The sequence below is a fragment of the Scheffersomyces spartinae genome, assembly GCF_019049425.1.
Source record: "Scheffersomyces spartinae strain ARV_011 chromosome Unknown scaffold_9, whole genome shotgun sequence".
In the NCBI taxonomy this organism is placed as follows: domain Eukaryota; kingdom Fungi; phylum Ascomycota; class Pichiomycetes; order Serinales; family Debaryomycetaceae; genus Lizanozyma; species Lizanozyma spartinae.
This window is the reverse complement of record NW_025065056.1, coordinates 530,879-554,120: the sequence shown is the minus strand read 5'-3', so window position 1 is coordinate 554,120 and position 23,242 is coordinate 530,879. Positions and strand designations below refer to the sequence as shown.

Here is a 23,242-nt window from a genome sequence, read left to right as displayed (position 1 = left end):
AACTGGAATATGGAACTTCAACGATAACAGTTTCGGTGCCATCAGATCCAGTTACGGTAGTGGTGGAACTATATGACTCAGTCCAGCTTGATGTAGTTGTAGTGGCTGGAGTTGGAACCTCAATAATCACAGTTTCGGTACCATCAAAGCCAGTGGCAGTAGTGGTAGAAGTGTAAGTCTCACTCCAGGTAGATGTGGTTGATGTAACTGGAGTTGGAACTTCGATGATGACTGTTTCAGTACCATCAGAGCCAGTGGCAGTGGTGGTAGAAGTGTAAGTCTCACTCCAGGTAGAGGTGAATGATGTCACTGGAGTTGGAACTTCAATGATCACGGTCTCAGTACCATCAGAGCCAGTGGCAGTGGTGGTAGAAGTATACGTCTCTGACCAGGTAGATGTGGTTGATGTAACTGGAGTTGGAACTTCAATGATCACGGTCTCAGTACCGTCAGAGCCAGTGGCAGTGGTGGTAGAAGTATACGTTTCTGACCAGGTAGATGTGGTTGATGTGACTGGAGTTGGCACTTCGATGATCACAGTTTCAGTACCGTCAGATCCGGTTGCAGTAGTGGTAGAAGTATACGTTTCTGACCAGGTAGATGTGGTTGATGTCATTGGAGTTGGAACTTCAATGATCACGGTCTCAGTACCATCAGATCCGGTCGCAGTGGTGGTAGAAGTATACGTTTCTGACCAGGTAGATGTGGTTGATGTCACTGGAGTTGGGACTACGATGATCACAGTTTCAGTACCATCAGAGCCAGTAGCAGTGGTGGTTGTAGTAAACGATCCAGTCCATGTCGATGTGGTTGATGTGACTGGAGTTGGCACTTCGATGATCACGGTTTCAGTACCGTCAGAGCCGATGGCAGTGGTGGTAGAGGTGTAAGTCTCACTCCAGGTAGATGTGGTTGATGTAACTGGAGTTGGAACTTCAATGATCACGGTCTCAGTACCATCAGAGCCAGTGGCAGTGGTGGTATAAGTAAACGATCCAGTCCATGTCGACGTGGTTGATGTCACTGGAGTTGGGACTACGATGATCACAGTTTCAGTACCATCAGAGCCAGTAGCAGTGGTGGTTGTAGTAAACGATCCAGTCCATGTCGATGTGGTTGATGTGACTGGAGTTGGCACTTCGATGATCACAGTTTCAGTACCGTCAGATCCGGTTGCAGTAGTTGTAGAAGTATAAGTTTCTGACCAGGTAGATGTGGTTGATGTGACTGGAGTTGGCACTTCGATGATCACAGTTTCAGTACCGTCAGATCCGGTTGCAGTAGTTGTAGAAGTATACGTTTCTGACCAGGTAGATGTGGTTGAGGTAACTGGAGTTGGAACTTCGACGATGACTGTTTCGGTACCGTCAGATCCGGTTGCAGTAGTTGTAGAAGTATAAGTTTCTGACCAGGTAGATGTGGTTGATGTCATTGGAGTTGGAACTTCAATGATCACGGTCTCAGTACCATCAGAGCCAGTGGCAGTGGTGGTAGAAGTATAAGTTTCTGACCAGGTAGATGTGGTTGATGTGACTGGAGTTGGCACTTCGATGATCACAGTTTCAGTACCGTCAGATCCGGTTGCAGTAGTTGTAGAAGTATAAGTTTCTGACCAGGTAGATGTGGTTGATGTCACTGGAGTTGGAACTTCAATGATCACGGTCTCAGTACCATCAGATCCGGTCGCAGTGGTGGTAGAAGTATACGTTTCTGACCAGGTAGATGTGGTTGATGTCACTGGAGTTGGGACTACGATGATCACAGTTTCAGTACCATCAGAGCCAGTGGCAGTGGTGGTAGAGGTGTAAGTCTCACTCCAGGTAGATGTGATTGATGTCATTGGAGTTGGAACTTCAATGATCACGGTCTCAGTACCATCAGAGCCAGTGGCAGTGGTGGTAGAAGTATACGTTTCTGACCAGGTAGATGTGGTTGATGTCACTGGAGTTGGCACTTCGATGATCACAGTTTCAGTACCGTCAGAGCCGGTGGCAGTAGTTGTAGAAGTATAAGTTTCTGACCAGGTAGATGTGGTTGATGTCATTGGAGTTGGAACTTCAATGATCACGGTCTCAGTACCATCAGAGCCAGTGGCAGTGGTGGTAGAAGTATACGTTTCTGACCAGGTAGATGTGGTTGATGTCACTGGAGTTGGGACTACGATGATCACAGTTTCAGTACCATCAGAGCCAGTAGCAGTGGTGGTTGTAGTAAACGATCCAGTCCATGTCGATGTGGTTGATGTGACTGGAGTTGGCACTTCGATGATCACAGTTTCAGTACCGTCAGATCCGGTTGCAGTAGTTGTAGAAGTATAAGTTTCTGACCAGGTAGATGTGGTTGATGTCATTGGAGTTGGAACTTCAATGATCACGGTCTCAGTACCATCAGAGCCAGTGGCAGTGGTGGTAGAAGTATAAGTTTCTGACCAGGTAGATGTGGTTGATGTGACTGGAGTTGGCACTTCGATGATCACAGTTTCAGTACCGTCAGATCCGGTTGCAGTAGTTGTAGAAGTATAAGTTTCTGACCAGGTAGATGTGGTTGATGTGACTGGAGTTGGGACTACGATGATCACAGTTTCAGTACCGTCAGAGCCAGTTGCAGTGGTGGTTGTAGTAAACGATCCAGTCCATGTGGATGTAATTGATGTAACTGGAGTTGGGACTTCGACAATTATTGTTTGAGTGCCATCAGTACCTTTAGTGGTGGTAGTCGACGTGTAACTATTGGTCCATGTTGTTGTTTCTGTTGTCGCAGGGGTAGGAACTTCTACGATAATTGTTTGGGTACCGTCAGTACCAGAAGCAGTCGTGGTTGAAGTATAACTATTGGACCAGGTTTTTGTAGTGGTAGTGCTACTGGAAGGAACATTGACCACAATGGTTGTTTGGGTGTTACCAGGGATGGTACTAAGCATAGTGGTAGATCCGGTCCAGGTGCTAGTGATGACATAGTTACCTTTGCCATTGACCCCTGAGTTTTGATAGTTACCCCAGTTGTATACCATGCTGTAATCGTGACTCCAGTAATCTCCGACACAAAAGTAAGTGTTTGTGAATGATGTCAGCATCTGACCGCCAGATGGGGTACCGAGGATATCAAAGAAGGGCTTGTAACCAGCAGGAACATTTTGATAAGTAACATAAATATGCCTTGAAGTACAATCAATGTTATAGGCAAAATTATTTGCTTCGTTTGTGTTACTGTAGAAATCGTTCCATGCATTTGACATCCTTGCCTGTATGGTAGAACAATCCAAGGCTGCGTTTGTGACGGAAAATCCAAATCGGCCGGATATGTACCCGTTGTTGCATTGCGCCGCAGTGTAGAAAAACTGAAATTGGTTCATGGAAGGAAGCAGTTTTATTGCTATAATTCCATCGGAAGTACTACCAAAATCGTAACCACCTTCGAAATCGATATCATAAGTTAAAGTGTTTTGACCATCGGTCCAAGACAATTGATTGGTGCCGGCGTGGAAACACGTGGAATATTGTAAACTGACATCGCCTGCACCTCCACCGACACCAAAACTAAGGGGGAATGTAACAGTACCTGATGCAATAGTGTTGGCTGTGACACCAGGACTTATAGTACAAGATATCTCGGAGAATGATACAATTAACTCCCCGTTACTGAGATCACATGTAGCAAATGTTTTCCCACCTGCTGTAAGCAGTATAGTTTTGGACAGAGTCGTAAACTTGAACACACATGGGAGTCTAAGAGAGAAAGTGTCGCCTGCGTTCACTTGAGAACCTTGAATATTCCAATCTAAAGTAGTTACCCAACTTGGATTTTGAGGTAAACTATAAGGGTATCCACCTGCATTGTCCCAATGGATATTTGCGATGTTTGTGAAGATACCATATACTTGTGCAGCTGATACAACGCTTCCAACCCCCACTAGGAAGGGTAATAATACGTTTAGGAACCGCATATATAGTAATAAGTATATATATGTGTGATTAGCTTGTGTAAGGCTAGAAGTCGAACAGAATAAAAGGTCACTTACTTGAGAAAAAGGGACACATACGGACTAATATATATATCTCACTATTTCTGGGGTCGATGGAGCCAAACGGTTTTTAGTTCATCGGATACATATAGCAATCATTCTCCGCTTAATTTACACAAGACAATGATTAACAAAAATTAATGGCTATGAAACAATAATGATATGTCTGAAAAGGAAATATGAGGGCTCTATCGAGTCTGTTACATGAGGTATTAGGTGTGAAAAGGATTATGTCGGCGTGGATCATGCGTCTGGTAAAGTTGCAAAAATGTTATTTGTCTTACCTATGTACAGAATAGGGTAGTTCTTGCAGTTAAAGCCCCAATGCAATGGAAACTCATCAACCATTGTTAACTTGCCTAATTGGATATTAAGTCCGTCACACCAGGTTGTATTCAGTACATGTGTTGAGTTTGGTTGTGTATGACTCAACGTCTTTGTAACCAAAATACTGTGTTAATGGAGATACGACGCTTGATTGGAAGAAAAGAATATACCTGAATAATTATAACATAAGCGTCAATGAGGCGAGATAATCACCATGCAGCGGGGTACCGATTTGGCAATTTATACGATCAGTTTTGGTAGGCATCGATGTTCATGTCGACTTTGTGTAGTGACCTCGAATAACTCCTGCGAAGTATTAATATCAATTCAAAAACTTTTCCCTTGGAACTACAGTATTAAGTTCTTAGGGTGTTATCGGAGACTAACCATAACGTATAACAGAGGTCGGTAATAATTGTACCCCTCAGTAGTACTTTTTCGACCACAAGTTGGTTTAGATTGGTAAATCGGGTGTTGTGGAGTGTTAGATGGAGAAACTTACACATTTCTTGCATTGACGAACTGTGCTTTTTGAGTTAATATTAGTCTAAGTCTCGCTTACTAGTAACGGCTCATTTCATGCAGGTGCCGCCTGAAAATTTTCATAGGCGCAATTTATGCAACTATTATCCTGTGCATAGCACCAAGGGATCCTATTACTCTGTATATAACGCTACACAATAACGTTCTAACCCGCCTACCGCCCTTTGCATGGGGTCCTTCTAAGCATAAGTATTACGTTTGATCTATGTAATTTTGCTGACGATAGACCATAGTTACGATAAGGCTTAATATGTGGTAGATGTGTGGCTAGCAAAAAATTAACGCATTATATCACCACATCAAATTTCATTAGTGCCATACATGGAAACAATAGTGCCTCCTTGGAGAAGTCAAAGTGTAATTAAACTAATGTGGCAACCAGTAGGTACTAAAGTGCCCCTATCATTAACGCTTTCTTCATCCACTCCACTATTTCATTTCTCTAAAAGGACCCTTTTGTAGATCTTGCCTAACATTGACTGCACAAACCTTTATGATAGTTCTTAACTCCTTGTAAATCCGTTAACAGGTTTGAAGTGTCAAGGCTAGGAAATTAGACCTTGAGCGAAGAGTTGAATCTGAACGTTACGATCCATTTTTCGGCTAAGATAAATTAATTACCCTTTTGGGGAAGTGGTAGATGGAGGCTTCTTCTTCTAAAATGGTTAAAATAGCCAAACATACGATTGAAGCATGGAATCACAATTACTTGCAGGAATGCGATCTTAAAGCCTACTTAGTTTATTTTTTTTTCACCACCGTCTCTCAGTCCTTTACATAAAGTCTAAGTCGTAATTAAAAAAAGACTCAATATCTTCTGAGAGGAGATCTTTAATGGCACCAACCTCCTCAGTCGAGTCACCATTCAGTACATTGGTTCCCGTTATAGAATGATATGGCGTAGTATACATGGGTCTTTCTGGAACCTGGTTATGATTACTAGTTGGCATGTACTGGGTTCCAACCCATTGGTCAAGCGATGGAATGGAGGGAAACTTTGGTGTGGGATTCGAATACACATCGGGCATGTCGCTCCAATGTGACCTTGGAGGTAATTGCCTTTCGCCCGAAACATTTACCTCACTTGTATTCGCATTTGGCTGTGTGTATAGTCCTTGTGCTTGCGCCTGTGTTTGCGTGTGTGTTTGCGATTGTGGCATAGTCGATGGATTGTTCTTCATCGCCAACATTGACATCCACATTTGGTCGACATATGCGGGATCTGTTGCACATGAATCTTCGGATCTTAAAGAAGACGTCGATGCATCTGCCTCAGGGTATTTGCGTTCCGCAAACTCGTAATCGTAGTTCTCGTCAATAAACCGAGGAAGCTTCGTATGATTGTCTCGATACTCATCGATATACTTCAACCATTGCATAAGCGTATTCAAGATACTATCAAACTCTTCCAATTGCGTCGACGTAAATTGAAACGAATGTAATGTTTTGGCAGTCTTTGTAACCTTCTGGTACAACAATGTCCCTGAATAATTTTTAAACAAGATCCGATGAGCCTTCTGTATGCGCCAAGCGTAATAGTACCTCGAACTAAGCTTCAGGATAATGGAAAGTATCAACGACCCAACGGCTTCGAGTTTACTCGATAAGCCACGATATTTCTCATATGATTGACGATACTGTAAATTGTTGTCCATGTTTTTTTGGTGGTTCTTATTCTTTTCCTTTGCATATTTCACATAGTTCACTCTCGCATAACACGAGAGAATCACTTGGTTGCACTTGTGGATTGCAAGTAATAAAATGGGGTTCAAGATCAAGCCACTTTCATTGAATCGTCCAAGTAAGACCTCAAAGATTAGTGGGACTATTAGCTCCTGGATAATGTAAAGTAGTTTCTTTAAATAGAAGAATGAATAGTCAAACTTGGATTGCCTCTCGTAGTATAAATATAGGTGGACATAGATCGTGATCAAGGAACAATACAACGTGAGGAAAACTTTTGTCTTGATAACATCTGTATATTTTGTTGTTGATGATGTTTGTTCAGTATCAAACCTTGGAACTCTTCTTGAAACTTGGAAATCAAGTCGTAAAACTTGTTCAATGTTATTCAATGCCTCGGTCAAATAATTTATGGAGGAATACTTTCGAATGTCAACTATGACATCTAGGATTTTCCCAATGGAAGAAAGTGAAACATCTAACCATTTCAATGTGTCTACTGCTGATTCTTCTAGAGCGAAATCATCCAAGGACGAATTCGTACGGGTTGCAACGGGTTCTTTGGTGTCATAGTGTTTAACGTCAATCAACGTGGGGTTCCCAGAATTAAAGGCATTAAGTAAATCTGACAGAATCAAGAAATACCACAACTTTCTGGTCAAATGGTTGGTACGTTCATCAATACGAAGATCAGGGAAATTGTCAGGTTCACGATGTAACCCAAGTGAATAACCCATTTGTACAAGCATTGCTGTTGAAAATTGCAGCTCACCACCATCAAATCTATCTCCTTCCTCCGGACCTAAAGTCCGATATAGTCTTAACAATAATGTAGCCTGGAAAACCGTCAAGTTAGTTCGAACACTGATTTGAAAGCAACATAGACAAGCATGGGCAACGTTTATGGCAACAACATTGATTGGATTCGATAAAAGATACTTCTTCTCTTCCTCTTCTGGATCCGTAGGAGTACAGTTCATGATATAGCTGTTGTTACAGTCTCTATTGGAGAACAAGGACAAATATGTCAACCTTAATACCACAAGCAAAGTAGCCATTAATGCCAAATCTAATCGGTACTCGATTTTAAGCTCCTTTACTTTCTCTTCTTCAAAGGATTCAGCACCTATAATTGCACTTAATCTACTTCTAAAATCAATCTCATCCAAAAATGGATAGAAGGGGTACAATACCTTGAAAAAACGTCCTATAAGTGACCAAATGACTCTTTTAACTGGGAGTATGGTTTGAATTTGTTCAACCAATCGAAGCTCGGGATCAAATCTTCCATCAAACAACGTTTTGGCAAGCGTTATACTAGTGACATTTAATACCTTGGGTTTTTTGGTTCTTGGGCCATCCGTATTATGACCTTCTCTTTCTCTTGTTTCATCTAGTCCATTACCTCCAGCTGCTCCTCCAGCTGCTCCTTCTGGTGCTTCTCCTGATGCTCCTCCTGGTGCTTCTCCTGATGCTCCTCCTGATACTCCTCCTGATACTCCTGATGCTACTCCTGATGTTACTTCTCTGTGACTACCTTTCTTATTGCTTGACTTTGCTCCAATGTCCTTCAAAGGAACCACTTCGTCATAACCTTCCGTCTCCAACTGGATCCTCTCGAATGTCTTTTCGTTTCTAGGATCATCGTCATCATGAGTTGTGAGAAGCGTGGTGTTCTTCTTTGATATCGTAGGCGGGTTTCTTCCCAATAAGAGCTCCAGCTTCCCTCGGGCCGGAGTAATGATATCATATATCATATTGATCCAAGGATCTTTCCTCATAGTACAAGACCACGTCAACGGACCAAGGTTATGACGTCTATTGGCACTTCTAACTTGTATGGAAGTGTACCCTTCATAGAAGTTGATTACTGCCGCGTCTTCGTCACGAGGATTTAACAAGTAAGGATTTGAAACGTAGGAGTAGTCAATGGCACCTAATAAGGAAGTACTCCCTTCACCAATTGTTTTGGTTGGAGTATAGGCAGCCCCACTAGCGCTAACAGAAGAACATCTTGGTGCTGGACCTACTGAATTTTTGGTGTCTCCGGCTGATTGTTTATGACTTGCAAGGGACTCTAAAGACGACTCCAACTCCTTTAGTCGGCTTTTCAATATAGTCAATTCATTTGCATAGGCTGGATCATGGTTATCATTATTATTATTATTTTTATTATTAAAATTGTTATTAAGATTATTGTTATTGTGAACTACATCTGAGGAATCTCCTTCACCACCATTAAAACTAATACTCTTCCATTTGGTCTCATAGTGACAGGAGAATCCACTCTTGATCTTAATACATGCGCCACAAGGAACCCGGCGATCACATTTGACCTTCCTCTTCTTACAATTGGTACAGGTGGACGTGGGCTTCCCCTTGCCCAAGTCCATTTCTAAAATATGATGTATCGGATTTGCAAGGAACAATTGAGCTTGATTTGTGTTTGATTAACTTAAGTTTCGAAAGTGGTATGGAGTCCCGTTTTGGAAAATTCAAAGTCACGTGATGATCATGGTTTTCAGTGCCGAGCATATACCGAGCATATACCGAGCATATACCGAGCATTTCCCACCATGATATAACAAAGAGTATTGTTAACAACTACACCTTTATAATAATACAATGTCATAATACACAGGTATAAATCAATAATAAACTTCATACGATCAAGTAAATTCCTCAAATGGTATAATACTAAAAAAATCAATCTTGGCCAATTCATCGGGTCCACCATTGCCCGAACTATAATCACCCATTGGACTATTGGCCATCCAATTAAAAGGTGAGCCAGCAAAAGTGCCTCCTTGATTAACATCATTTATACCGGAACCACTAAGGTCAGGTACCTGATCGGTTCCTCCTTCTGGCCGGCCTCCATTTCCTCCTTGACCACCTGCACCTTGATTATCATTCTTCATGGAAAGCACCAGTAGCCATAACTTATCAATCTCTTGAGTATTCTCTAACCCAATACCAAACTCATAAATGGCATCATGCATTGCCTTATCATTTTCGCGCAGAGATTCAGATGGTGACATGCTTGGAAGAGTAGGTTTAGTTCCAGTTGAGCCTTCCATATTGGATGACGATGAAGTCATAGATTCCGGTGCAGCCATCGCCCGTTCAAACAGTTGGGCATTGGCATTGGTATTGGTATTGCTGGGAGTAATATTACCTGGAGTGCTGGTCGAAGGTATGCTATTCGTCCTAGGAATACTTGTTGACATCATATTAACGTTGATGTCGGGAGAGGGAACACTATGCATGCGTGAATTACTTTCTCTTGAATCAGATGGCAAGCCAGTTTCATAAAACTTGAACTCTTCAGTGTTTTTATCCTTACCAAGTTTACTTAAAGTCTTTTCACAAATTTCAATCAATTCCTCCAATTGGTCCAAACTATAATCCCTGAAAGTGAATTGTCGTCCAGAACCTTCAAAGTTGGAATAAAACTCCTTCGAGGTAATGATCTTCAACATAAACAATTGTCCCTTAGTGATTCTCCAAGCATAGTAATAACGATTGCAGATTTTGGATACTGCGGCAACTGCAACCTCAGCACATCTTGTCAAGCAAGAAGATAATTTTACCAATGTCTTGTAATAAAATTGGTAATTGGGATCGGTGTAGAATGACTTGATATGAGTTGGTTGAACACTCAAATAGTGAATCAAGGAGTTTATCCGAATGATACAAGCAAAATTGAATTGGTTCGACTTATGGATCAAAGCCTCCAAACTTGGATTCATAATCATATCACAAATGATATCACTATTGGCCAAGAGTTCAAAATAATAGGGCATGGTTTGATCAATCGACAGCTTCAACAATTTCATCAAGTAATAGAATGAAAACTCAATGTTAGTCTTCTCATAATGTAAGAAAAAATGGTAGTATATTGAAAAGAAGAATGACTTCAGCGCAATGTAAAACTTGGCTCTAAAAGTCCGAACAAAGAAATATGAATGATCTTGGACTTCCAAAGGTTTCAAGCATTCTTTCAAACTAAACTGGTGATCAGCCATCATATCTTCGATGAAATTAAGTTCTTCACAAACATCCTTCATTTTGGGAGGATTATTCATATCTAAGACTTTGAATAATAATTTTTGAACTAAGGGGAACAATGTACCACAAGACATAAAACTCTCGGTCACAGCTCTATCCAATATGACATTGGAAATATTTTCACTTCCAAGTTCATAAAAAGGTACTTTGGTATCATAGAACCTTTTATCAATGATCATGGGGTTTCCAAATTCAAAACTGCTATGAATATCCAGTAAAACAAGAAAGAACCATATCTTTCTGCAAAGATGGTTTTGCTTGGGATCATTTAAAGCATCAGTAAAATTATCTGGATCACGGTTGAGTCCAATACTATAAGACATGTTAACCAATAAGGAGTTCAAGATTTGAGAATCTCCATCAATGCCATCTCCTTCCTCTGGAGCATATACTTTATAAATCCGATAGTATAATGCCAATTGCAACACTGTCAAATGAGCTTTCTTCAAGAAAGGGAATTGGAAAAGACATGATTCAGCAACATTCACAGCATCAATATTAATAGGATTATTCAATAATAATTTCCTGTCTTGAGCTTCAGGTGAAGGATCTGTACTGTATAAGTTGGCTTCGTTAACTTTACTTCTGTTGAAGAATAACGACAAGTAACTTAACCGTAAGATCAACAATAATATTCCCAAATGAGCCAAGTCCATTCTCATTTCAGCTTTCATGTAAGGAACATCTTCATAAGCCATTGACACGGGCCCCACTAATCTTGAGATCTCCGTGTAAAAGGTATTCTCATCTAAAAAGGGGAAGAATGGATATAAATAGCTAAAGAACCTCTCAACCAATTTCCATAAGATCTGACGTTTGGGTAATTCATTTTTGATTCGATCAATGAGTTGGAGTTCTCTGTCAAACTTCCATTCACAAAATGTCAAACCAAGAGGTAATAATTCATCCTTTGTCAATTGGCTTCTACCTGTGGGGAACCTTGATTGGGTTTGCTGCTGCAGTTGCAGTTGCTGTTCCTGTTGTTGCTGTTGGTCCTGCTGTTGCTGCTGCTTCTGTTCCTTTGCTCCTTGTGGTAGCAGCTTACTCATGACACCCTTCCGTAGATCATTGTCCTGATCTTTCATATATTCCTTGTGACGTTTAATTAAATCATTATAAGGGATCATCTCTTCATAACCATCTGATTCCATGGCTTTAAACTTGAACACACCCTCTGTGGTAAACTTTTCCGGAATCGAAATGGCAGTTCCCTTTTCCGGAGTATAGTTCATGACTGGTTTAGCAAGTAGATGGATCTCTGTCAGATCCAATACATTCCCGTTGCTATTGGACTTCCGTTGGACCATAACATAGTTATAGATTTCGTTCATGGCCGTGTCCTTTTTCATGAGTGATGCCCAAGTAAACGGACCCAAGTTCATTCTTCTAAACTTCTCATTGATATGAAGCGAAGTGTACCCTTTGTAGAAGTCAATGGTCTCTTCATCATCAACATAAGGATTAATGCCATGACACTCGTTTGGTCTAGCAATGAGTGCTCTGTTTTTAGAAAAAAAACCAGCCTGTCCACAGGCATCTTCAAGCTTTGGTCGTTCTGCTTGGATCTTCTTTAGTTCTTGAATCCGCTGATAAAGGTAGTTTTGTTGTTCTCGTCTCACTAGAGAAACAGGGCTAGAACCATAGCCATTGGTGGACGTGCTGTTAGAACTGGATGAAACACTCGAGGGAGTGAACAGGGGCATGGCTTGGTTTCTTGATGTTGTTGAAGAATCTGGTGAAGGTATAACCTCTGGTAGTTGACCTGTCAAGTTGCTATTGCTGGACTTCTTCAACATGGCATTCTCTATTTGAGCTAACCGTTCCTTTAACCGTAAAAACTCTTCAAACGTCACCGACTCATCTTTGGAGTCATCTGTGGGTGAATTGCCAGAAAAGACGTTGGTCCCAACGCCACCAGCTTCAACGCCACCAGCTTCAACGCCACTAGCATCAACACTACTGCTGCTACTACTACTACTAGTAGCAGCACTGTCTGTTCTCTTTCGCTTCTTGCCACCTGACTCGTCACTCACAATCGCGTCTGGCTCATGGCTCGGCCCATTAATCTGTAGCCGCATTACACCACTACCATTGGCTGATACCAGATCAGCTACAGGAGCAAACTCACATTGGTGGCCCAAGCCAGACTTGACACATTGAGAACAAGGGTTTTGCTTGTCACATTTGATCTTTCTCTTTCTACAAGTGTTGCACACTAAGGTTATTCTCTTTCTTCTTTTCTTAGCACCTTCGCTATTGTCATCACCTCCACTAGTACTTGGAACCCTTCCTGATTTGGAACTGCTTCCGTTTGAGCTGGAAGACATCGACATCACCGACATTAATCCAGGAGTAGTGCTCTCTTTCTTGATAATCACTTTTGACGACAATGAGACACTTTGGTTGATGTGATTTCTAATTTGACATAAAGAGTTTATTGCGGATTTATTGCTACATTTGGAGTTACTGGAACACTCGGGATACACTACGGAAATATGACCCAATTAGGACCGCACTTGAAATTTTGTTCCAATTAGGCTTGCACAGAATAGAATGTACGAGCGCTCAACCCTCTTGGATGTGGTCGACCTTTCTTTTTTCTTTGCAGTACAGTTTATGCATGTGTGTACGTAGAATGTGTGTGAAAAATGCGTATAGGTTGACGTAAAAAACGTAAAAAGGTTGTAGATATATATATTGCGCACTTTATGTGTATTACAATTTATATACGTAAGTATGCATGCTCGAGGCATGTATGTTAATTTGTATAGAAGAGTTTTTTTTCTAAAACTATAACACGGTATACAAGAACTCAATCTATGCCATGTCGGTGAAAAGCTCTGCATTAAGCTCCGATGTAATCCCATTGGTAAATGGGGGACCATCTGCTTGTCGTCCTAAACTTTCAACATCCACCAGCATATACCGATTGGTGTATATTTGATCTATGAAATCGTCATTATGCATATCAGATTGGAAGGGGATCCCCATCCCTCTATGATAGCCACCAATTCCCGAAAATGGTCCTAAAGAATCAAATTGAGTGGTTTTGGTCTTTCGAAGTGTATCCATTTGAAGCCATCTGGAATCAATGGCTTCTCCATTATCAATGGGGATGTTTTGATAATCACTAACAACTACTGGAATAGAATCATTATGGTATGTTCCGGAATGATTATTATTCTCATTGTGAATGTCTTGGTTTAAAGTCTCTTCTTGTTCTTGTTCTTGTTCTTGTTCTTGTTCTTGGCAAATCCCAATGGACTGTCTTCCGTAATCAGCAAGTACTGTTTGACGTTGCTTCAGAGGAGAAGCGTCTACTGAAGATACTTCAGTGTAATTTCGATTCCACGTAGCTGGAAACTCTTCTGAAGAATAAACCATAGTACTTTCTGCCTTTACATGTTGTTGCTCTGTGTTGGCTGAGGTGGTGGTATTGGCGGAGGTGGAGGAGCTATTTCCATTGAAATCGTCTTTCCTCATCTCTAATTCCATCGAACTGGATTTATCAAATTGGTGATTTGTTTGTCCACCACCTTCCCAATTCTTTTGAGTTTCAGCGCTGCTTCGAGTGATTTTTTCAAGCAAATCATGAAGATCGAGTTCCTTTATGGTTTCAGATACCTGAAGAAACTTTTCAAACGATTTGTCACAGATATCACAGAGGTTTGACGATTCATAAAGTGGAATTTGAGAGCCCAAATGGTCCATCAATGGATCTTTATCAGCATAGAAACTTTCCTTGGTAATCATATCTAATACCAACAGTAAAGATTTATAATTCTTCCATGCAATATAATATTTGGTCACTAATTTAGTTAATGCAAATAGCAGAATTCTGGCAACCTTTTCGGAGTATTTCAGGATCTTGCTTGCTCTGTAGATGTTTTCCTTATGATACTTTGTAAACTTTTCTTTTTTAGAGTTAGAAAAAAGATACAAGTTGGCCCTGGTGATGATAAGAAATAAGCATTCAATGGTTCTGACTATCATGGTAATGATTTGAGGGAACAACATCATCCCTGCTCCATTTCCATAAATATTATCAATATCGTAGACAAGCTTAAGGAAATATGGAAAGCAATTGATGAGCTTATCCTGGAAAAGCTTTTGGATATAGAAATATTCCATCGCATTGTTAGACTTTTCGTTATAGTGTACCATGAATACCAAATAAAGACTCAGGAATACCGAATAAGCAAACATCAACAAACTTAAGGTGCCGACTCTAACAACCACACTTGGATGTTTCTCGGGGTTAACCACTAGGAAGTCATCGAAGGTGCCCATAGCATTTAGTACCCCAATTTCCCCAAGACTTAGGAGTTTCATGATCTCATGCACTTTAACTTCTTGATTCATTGGGAGTACCAATTGAAGTATCTTGGGTATTGGTCCGTCGGCACACATGTCCCAAAGAGCATATACCTGCATCACTTGCTTTTCCAATTCTATGTTTGTAGAATTAGAACCTCCAGCTAAAAGTCGAGGTAGCATGACATCATGATCTGCAGAAGTAAGTCTTAAAGGATAACAACCTTCATTAAAGACTTGTTGATGGTCAACAAATAACAATGAATACCATAACTTTCTACACAAGTTGCGGGTTCTTTCGTCTTTGAGTTCTTCAGCTTCCTTTTGTGTTAAAGCAAAACCTGAGATTAGGGAAGGTTCCCTATTGAGTCCAATAGCAAAAGCAACACTGACAAGAATACTATGTGCCACTTGAGCTATGGCAGGGTCACTGCATTCACCATCTTCAGGAGCATGAATCTGGTATAGTCTATAAAACCAACAGCACTGGAACACTGGCAAGCAAAGCTTTCTAACAAATAAGAAATGCTCAATACAAGCTGCTGTAACGTCAATAAGTGTAATAGGAATTGGATTCTCCAACACATATTTATTGACATCACTGTTATCACTTTCCAAGATAGACTTGAGCTTTAAATCGTCAGAGGGCAACACATGAAGGTATGTTAATCTTAGTAAGCAAAAGAGGGTTCCAATGTATGCCAAATCCACCCGTTCTTCAATCTTAACCTTTGGAATCTCATCAACATATAAACATGGGCCTATAATTGGATATAGACGTGCTTTAAACTTCAATTCATCAATATATGGAAAATAAGCATACACTTTATTAAAGTAGAGATCCAATAGAGTCCATATGGTTCTTCTCTTCGGTATCACCTTCTGGATAATGTCTGTCCATTTGGATTCCTCACCAATGTGGGTCATGTTTAATGTTAGATCGAGGGTTAAGACTCTTCGATTTGAAGAAGGAGCGATATTGGCTTTCCCCTTTTCTGCTGCTGCTTGTTTCTCCTCTTTAATTGTTTTAGCTTCGATAGACGTTGGAGTGGTGGTGCTGTCTTTTTGAGAAGATGCCTGTTCCTTATGGTGATGATCTTTGGAGTCGGTACTATTAATACCCTGTGGTAATGAGATAGCAGCAGCTGTTTTCTCTTGTTCGACTTTAGCAAGCTTTACTCTTTTGTCTATTAGCCTTGCAGCATAGTCCTTTCTCTTGAGGTTAATCCAACTTAGTGGTCCACCACAAGATCTTCTTCCAGATAATTCAATAATGATAGGGTTGAAGCCTTTATGAAAGTTGATTACCTCTTCTGGCGAAGTATAAGGATTTATACCTATTGATCCACTAACTTCTCTTAGCTTATTGAGGTTCCGTATGTTGATACACTTTGGCATAACCGATTTAAGATCACTAATGTATCTATGCATATCTGATTGAGACGAAGACATCTCGCAAAAAGGATGAACTTGGACATCAAAGTTTTCCACTCGAATGCAATTGTCTCCACAGAACTCACGGGCCAACCGCTCGTTTTCAATGAGACGATTGGTGTAACTCCCATCTTGGTTGTACACACTGCACACGAATGGTTGCATCCCATTGTTAGCTGGTGGTTTGGACGCTGATGATTCTGATACTTCTGGACCAGTGGAAGACAGAGTAATAGGAGCCGTACACAATGTTGCAGCCGTATTGGTTGTAGCATTTGTAGCTGTTGCGGTGTTGTTGATATCATCACCGCTATTGTTGTCATTAGGTCTACAGCAACTGCTACTGTTGGTGTATGATGGTTCAATATCAGATAATGAGTGGCTCCGGATATCTACGAATGAAACGCTTCCTTGGAGTTTGGTGACCTGTGGGTAGTTGCCCGGACTTAACAAAAAAGGAGTGAACTGATTGAGCGGAATATTATAGGTCGGTAACGGGTACTGGTGGTTGCCTAAAGGAGGATACTGCGAGATGGGAGTTGTGGCCAGATTGATGGCAGGGAAGGGCAGATGCTGGTTGGAGAAAGACGGTGGCCGTGGACGTGGAGGTGGAGGGGGGGGTGGAAGTGCTGATTGGGTCGGTGTGGGCTGTAGGTGAGGTGTTTGTTGAGAATATGGCGGGTTAGGAATCTGAGGAGGATGAAAGTTAGGAGGGACTACGTTTTGTTGTGGGTATGGAGCTACTGGAGGAGGATGAGAATAAGGAGGGGGAGGAGGAGGGTGTTGTTGGAACAGAACTGGATTATTTAATTGGATGTTCGAATAGGCAGCATCGTGATGTGATACGTCTAATTGCGGCTGCGGCTGTGGTTGAATTTGTTGTTGTTGTTGTTGGTGGTGGACTAATTCCTGGAGGTTCTCCATTTGTGATGTTAGATCATCAAGATACTGTTTCTTGATATACACAAGGTGATCATTACTATGGCCATTTTCTTGTGGACTTCTTTCCGGTTGTCTTTTGGTGATGCCTGGAGCCTCAGAGTATTGACAAAGATGTTCAATTTGATTCTTGACACATGATGAACATGGTTTACCTTTATCACATCTTATCTTTCTTTTCTTGCACACTATGCATACTAAGGATGGTCTGTTTCTTTTTTTGATGTTAAGAAGGATATCATTAGACATTAGTTTGGGTTCATTCGGACCCCTTTGATTTTGGATCGGTAGAGTAAAGAAGAAAAATGTCAATTCTATATAAACTTCTATATATGTATATATATAATGTGGTACTGAGACTACGCACTAACTTTGACGCATGATAAAGTTAATTGTAATTCATTTTACATTAATAATAGCGTGTCGCCTTTTTTCCTTCTTCGTATTTTGTCCCGCATGCATGTCCGTATCGACCAGAATGCGTGTAGTTAACGACCATCCTTGGAAGTTAGAGTGAATTGATGGGTGGTAGTATGCAACCCTTGTGAACGGAATCCTCATGACACAAACACAATAGTAAGAACCGATACCTTTCTACTCCTAATTCCTACATGTACACATAAAACTGCAAGTGGGATATACATAAGTGAGATCTTGCGTGTATGTATCAACATTATATGCAGCGATTGTTGGAAAATAAAGTTTGTTTGTTCCATTTTCCATTTTTTTTCTCAGTTTATATAATTATTTTTGGCGTAGATGCATGAACAACTACATGAAGTCGCATAAATCTCGTTTATTAGTTGTTGTCGGCATAACATCACATCACATCACATATGATTTTCAAACTATATTATTACCAGACACGAAGCTAAAATGAAATGGTTCAAGAATGATTCAAGAATGGTCTCGTAAAGAAAGAAGGTTGCACAAACTCGAAATTTCATTCGGACATTGTCTCGGAATACCGCGAGATCAATACAATAAGCATAATGTGGATCAATTGTCTCGAATCATTCTCCATTATAGGAATCAAATAAGCCAAGGCTGTATCAATAATAGAAGTAACATGAAAGATATAAGTTCAATGCTTACTTAAGCCAATAAAATAGTGGCCATGAGATCCCTCACCATTCGTATCTGTTCTTTATAATGCAAAATAATGGAGCCCGTTACTAAGAAATGACTAAGCTGAACATCGTCAGTTTAGTGGGGTGGTTATGATATCCGTCAACATATACTACTTTCAACTATCGTAAGTAGTAACTTTTGTAAGCCTAAAATAGTCTCACATACCTTTAGTTGCAGTAGACACATGAAAATATGCAAACTAGGCAATATCAGCCCCTGGGGATCCACTACTAGCGTATCTGGCACCTTGTATGCATGTGCCAAATACCAGACAAAGAGCACCAAAACCTGGGCTGGTATGATATCATCACCAATAGGAGATGATGATGGTCAAGATCTTTCATGTACTCCCTCGGCAGTGTCGAGGCGAAAGTAACCCTTTAACATATGGTATATGGCATCAGGTTGTTGTAGGAGTTTTTTGACCATGTTGGTTCACGTACATTTTTCTACATGCGTGCTGGTGCTTGCGCTTCCCCGTGCTCATGGCCACGGTAACCACATTCTATTGCATTAGTGAAAACCCAGTCGGGATTTAGAATCGTAGTCTAAAATTTTCAGTACACAATGCCTGGCACAATACGTTACCAAACAAAGATACCCTATTAAAAACTGATACTATTGTTTTCCTCTTTAACAATAATAAATCCAAATCTATACTATACTATTGTTCTGATGCTATGAACAGTTGACGTTGACTAATTAATAACCCCATAATCCACTGCGGCTTCAGATCCGTTGATCAATTGGCTCGATTCTTCGCTGTCTGATTCACTAGAGTAGTTCTCATTGTATAGGAAGAATTGAACGAAAATAGTGAAATCAAGTCCCAAAGTCCCCAATGAGCCCGCTAACCAAGATGAATTGACCCACAAGTAATTAAAACTGGTATCAATACTCAATATACTGATTACATACGTCAAATTACCCAAACAGGCAAACAAAAAGAACATAAACGAAATCCCCTCACAAGATTTACGCTCGTAATTTAAAACGATTTGAGGTATACGAGATCCCAAGTATAATATAGCACATATCCAACCGAAAAGTTGGGCCAAGGGATCAAATACTAACTCAGGCTTAGGTTCCAGAGGGTGCTTCTTCTTATGTTTTTGAGTGTTAAGATAGGAAATGTACCATCCAAGTAAGCCTGCACCAATGACTGATAATACCACTAATGTTTTAAACATGGCATTCACTAGCCATTCATATTTGGAGGCCGGCTTAGTGTAACTTAAAGACTCAGAATCACTAGATGACTCACTTTGGTTATCTTCTTCTCTTCCTCGGCTCAACACAGTTTCTAAAACGTCTCCATCAAAGGGGTTGGCCGGAGATAAATGAATAAGGTCTGTTTCCTTTGACCCATTCCCGTAAAAGAGACACTGCCATAATAAAATTATATCAGCAAAAGTATAGTAGATGGCCAAGATGATCATGGTGGGTAAAACTCCTTGAATCACACTACCCAAGACGTTGAAAAGGTCTCCGACCAACCATAGTATAACAAACGAGAGAGACAAGCCTTCGCTGCTCTTTCTACGAAAGTTCTCGTAAATCTGTGGAGCAAATACGATGACCCAACATGCAATAGAAATCGACCCAGTGATCCCACTGACGGCTTCGGCGTCTATGATGATTGGTGGAGGAGGCGCCATGTTACTTATATAACAGCAGAACTTCACTCTTTAAACATCTATCCTAGTAAATGGTGGAGTTAATGTTAGTCGAAAAATTTTTTTTCAATGTCGATTATTTTTTGTGGAGAAGAGAGTGACTACCTAAGTGGTTCCAGAAACGGCAGCTCACACCGATCGAAGGATTCCATGTTATGTTTATCACGCGCTACCATTAAAAGTATAAAAGTACTATAAAGTGTGCTTACTTAAGCTTAAACTCTTACAATTTTGATCTTAAGCCTTGAGTTAACGACTTCTCCTTCTGATAGAGAAGATCAAAAATGGAGGCAAAGTACTTTGCTGCAACACCTCTCTTAATCTTAAACGTTGGAGTGACGACATTCCGTTCAACCGTAAGAGGATTAATGGCAATGTGAACATTCTGTAACTTCTCAAAACCATTTAAATCCTTCACATTATCATTCAAATTCTTAAGAAACTTTGTTTTCATTGCAACTGAGTTCATTTCAGTTAGCATCTGTTCGTGATCCAATTCCTTACTGTTAGTGTAGCCACAGCTCTCTAAAAATTGAACTCCATCTTCGTAGCTAACCCCACAAACTCCAACCACAAACGACTGTAAGGAATCTCCATGAACGTACAATTGTTGAAGGATGGGGTTGCATGATAAATACCGGTTCTCAATCTTTTCTGGAGAGATGTACTCACCTTGACTCAACTTAAAGAAGTTCTTTACTCGATCAACGATATAAAGTCTTCCATGAGTTGCTTTCCCCTTGCAAGCAATCATTCCAATATCTCCAGTATGAAACCACCCATCCTTTTCCAAGGCATTATCGGTTTCTTCCTTATTATAGTAATAGCCAATGAAAGTCTGAGGTCCGCGTAACATCACTTCCCCAATTGGTGATCTTGTTTCGCTGTTAATGCTGTATCCCATATCTGAAACACTTCTTAATTTCATTTCTCCACAAACTCCAATGGATCCACAATTACCAGGATCACTATCAAAAGGTTGGGTGGTCGTGATAGCCCCAAAGACTTCAGTCAATCCATACAATTGACGAATTCCAATATTTAAACTGGCTTTCAAATATTGGAGAGTCGATGGAGCAACTGGTGCACTGGCAGTTTGAGTCCATAACAAATTATCGAATCCAACAAGTGAACGCAATTTAGTATATGGTGCGTATTTATCATATACCAAATGGTCTCCTTTGGAACCATCACTTTCAATTTGTTTCTCTAATTTGTAGTCAATGATTCGATTAATAACCAGTTTGTCTTCAGTAGTCTCAAGATATTGCTTAATAAAACCTTCTAACTTGGTCAAGATTCTAGGAACAATTGAAAAATAATGAGGTTTAAATATCTTTAGATCATCAATTAATAAATCAAAAGTATTGGGTACTTTTTGGAATCCAACTGTCAATTGAGGGAACCCCAAATAGTACCCATTTGACAACGCAAATGCAGATGTTTGTCTTTCATAAATATGAGTCAATGGAAGAAAGATAAATGCTCTGCCTTGTGGAGAATCAAATTTAGGTTCCAGTGAAGAAAGAAATGTAATAGCTGCTGCTGCATTCCCTTGAGTCAACATAACACCTTTAGGCTTACTTCCAGTGGTACCAGAAGTAAAGGAAATGGTGTACATAGTATTTGGGGTTGGAGGTAATTCCTTAATTTGATTCTGGATTCCAATTTCTTCGAGCTGAGCTAAATCCATTAACTCGATTCTGGCGTCAGTGCAAGCTTGGAAAAGATTTTGATCATCATCTTTATTTAATAAATCCATTGAAACAATTGAAATCAAATTTGCCAACGTTCCAGTGCTTTTCTGTTTCATTTCTGCCAATAATGCAATCTTATCTCTTGAACAAACAACTATAGGAGAACTAGTAAGCTCTAAAATGTACTGACTCACACCAGCTCCTAAAGTATCATAAAGAGCAGTGTTTGTAATTGAATAACTGGAACAAGCCAAATCCGTCAATATCCATTCTGGTCTATTGGCAGAGAAAATAGAGACTATGAACGAACAATTCTCTTCACGTAACATACCACTAAAAGTATTCTTACCATAATCATGATACTTTTCAGTGTGGGTTTCAATCTTTTGATGGGACTTCAAATTTAAATCCTTAAACTTGTTGGCCTTCAAACTAGCAAGTATTCCGGATCCAATTAGATGTCTTCTTCTGTTCACTTCACCATAAGTGTTTGAAACAAACTCTGGATTCAGCGTACAAGTTCTATAATCATATGATCTGAACCCTAAACAAGGTCTGTCCTTGAATAAAGCAGCTGCGTTGCTGAAAAGATGATGGTGAGTATTCAACGTTTCGTGCACACAATTGACAACACTTTGAGAATGTGCTTTATTGCGAAACGTAGGTGTAAACTCATTTGATCCAGAGGTAACAGCCACAGAATCGTAGACTTCTGATTCCTTCAATGGGAGTTGATAAATGTCAGGACTTTCAAGCAACAGTGTCATTTTTTTCTTAGTGACGAACTTGAAAACAAAAAGACCATCTCAAGGTTTGATCCAATTCTTATATCCGTTATCATTTTCTCCACTCAAAGTGGGTTTCGGCATCAGCTTCTATTTCCATGGAGTAATAACGCTTTATATTGACCCCGCATTCTGTGGACATACCCCATACGCTACCTTTGTGTTTAGCACGTCTCCTGGTTAAATGTTTATCCGGGAGCTATGTCTTTCTCGGTCCCCTGGCAGACACATCACATACCCATTTATACCGAGATAACCCCCTCCCCTTGATTTACCCCGGAAATGTGTCTGTACTGCCATACTACTTGAACCCCCATAATAATTTGAGAGGTATCTCCAATATATCGTTATCTTCTCCGCCTTTCCAAACACTTGTTGATATGTTGAGCGTATCTGGCTCCGGCTATCTTACGGGAACAGTTCTCACATTCAAAGTAACGAGACGTGTCTGAAGTCTTTACTTTGGTTTTGTCGTTGCCGAAAACATCCTTGCTTGAACCTGTTTGGGGATTGGTGATACTTGAAGTGTAATTGTTTCCTTCAACTGTTTTCTGTAGGCTTTGAAAGGTTACTAGACTCGCCAATGTTTGTTGTCTGATGATGTTAGCCATCAAGTCCTGG

General features: G+C 40.3%; 5 protein-coding genes across 5 annotated transcripts; all 5 read right to left on the bottom strand.

Annotated features, from left to right (window-relative positions):
* Positions 1 to 141: 141 nt before the first annotated feature.
* Positions 142 to 8,967, bottom strand: KQ657_005268 (uncharacterized protein; the record flags this gene model as incomplete). Its single annotated transcript, XM_043195907.1, has 3 exons — positions 142 to 3,909; positions 4,851 to 4,870; positions 6,092 to 8,967. Coding segments are annotated over 3 exons (6,664 nt in total), but the record flags the coding sequence as incomplete, so codon positions are not given.
* A 276-nt stretch (positions 8,968 to 9,243) lies between these two features.
* HAP1_3 (hap1 transcriptional regulatory prottein) lies at positions 9,244 to 12,987 on the bottom strand (the record flags this gene model as incomplete). The annotated part of the gene is made up of 1 exon (XM_043195906.1): positions 9,244 to 12,987. One exon carries the CDS (start codon positions 12,985 to 12,987, stop codon positions 9,244 to 9,246), a length of 3,744 nt encoding a protein of 1,247 aa, XP_043049611.1.
* A 475-nt stretch (positions 12,988 to 13,462) lies between these two features.
* On the bottom strand, positions 13,463 to 17,713 carry KQ657_005266 (Zn(II)2Cys6 transcription factor; the record flags this gene model as incomplete). The annotated part of the gene is made up of 2 exons (XM_043195905.1): positions 13,463 to 17,529; positions 17,710 to 17,713. The coding sequence occupies 2 exons, from the start codon at positions 17,711 to 17,713 to the stop codon at positions 13,463 to 13,465; spliced, it is 4,071 nt and encodes a 1,356-aa protein (XP_043049610.1).
* A 1,448-nt stretch (positions 17,714 to 19,161) lies between these two features.
* On the bottom strand, positions 19,162 to 20,121 carry KQ657_005265 (cationic amino acid transporter; the record flags this gene model as incomplete). Its single annotated transcript, XM_043195904.1, has 1 exon — positions 19,162 to 20,121. The coding sequence occupies one exon, from the start codon at positions 20,119 to 20,121 to the stop codon at positions 19,162 to 19,164; it is 960 nt and encodes a 319-aa protein (XP_043049609.1).
* Positions 20,122 to 20,362: 241 nt separating this feature from the next.
* FAA2 (Faa2p) lies at positions 20,363 to 22,603 on the bottom strand (the record flags this gene model as incomplete). The annotated part of the gene is made up of 1 exon (XM_043195903.1): positions 20,363 to 22,603. One exon carries the CDS (start codon positions 22,601 to 22,603, stop codon positions 20,363 to 20,365), a length of 2,241 nt encoding a protein of 746 aa, XP_043049608.1.
* Positions 22,604 to 23,242: the final 639 nt, after the last annotated feature.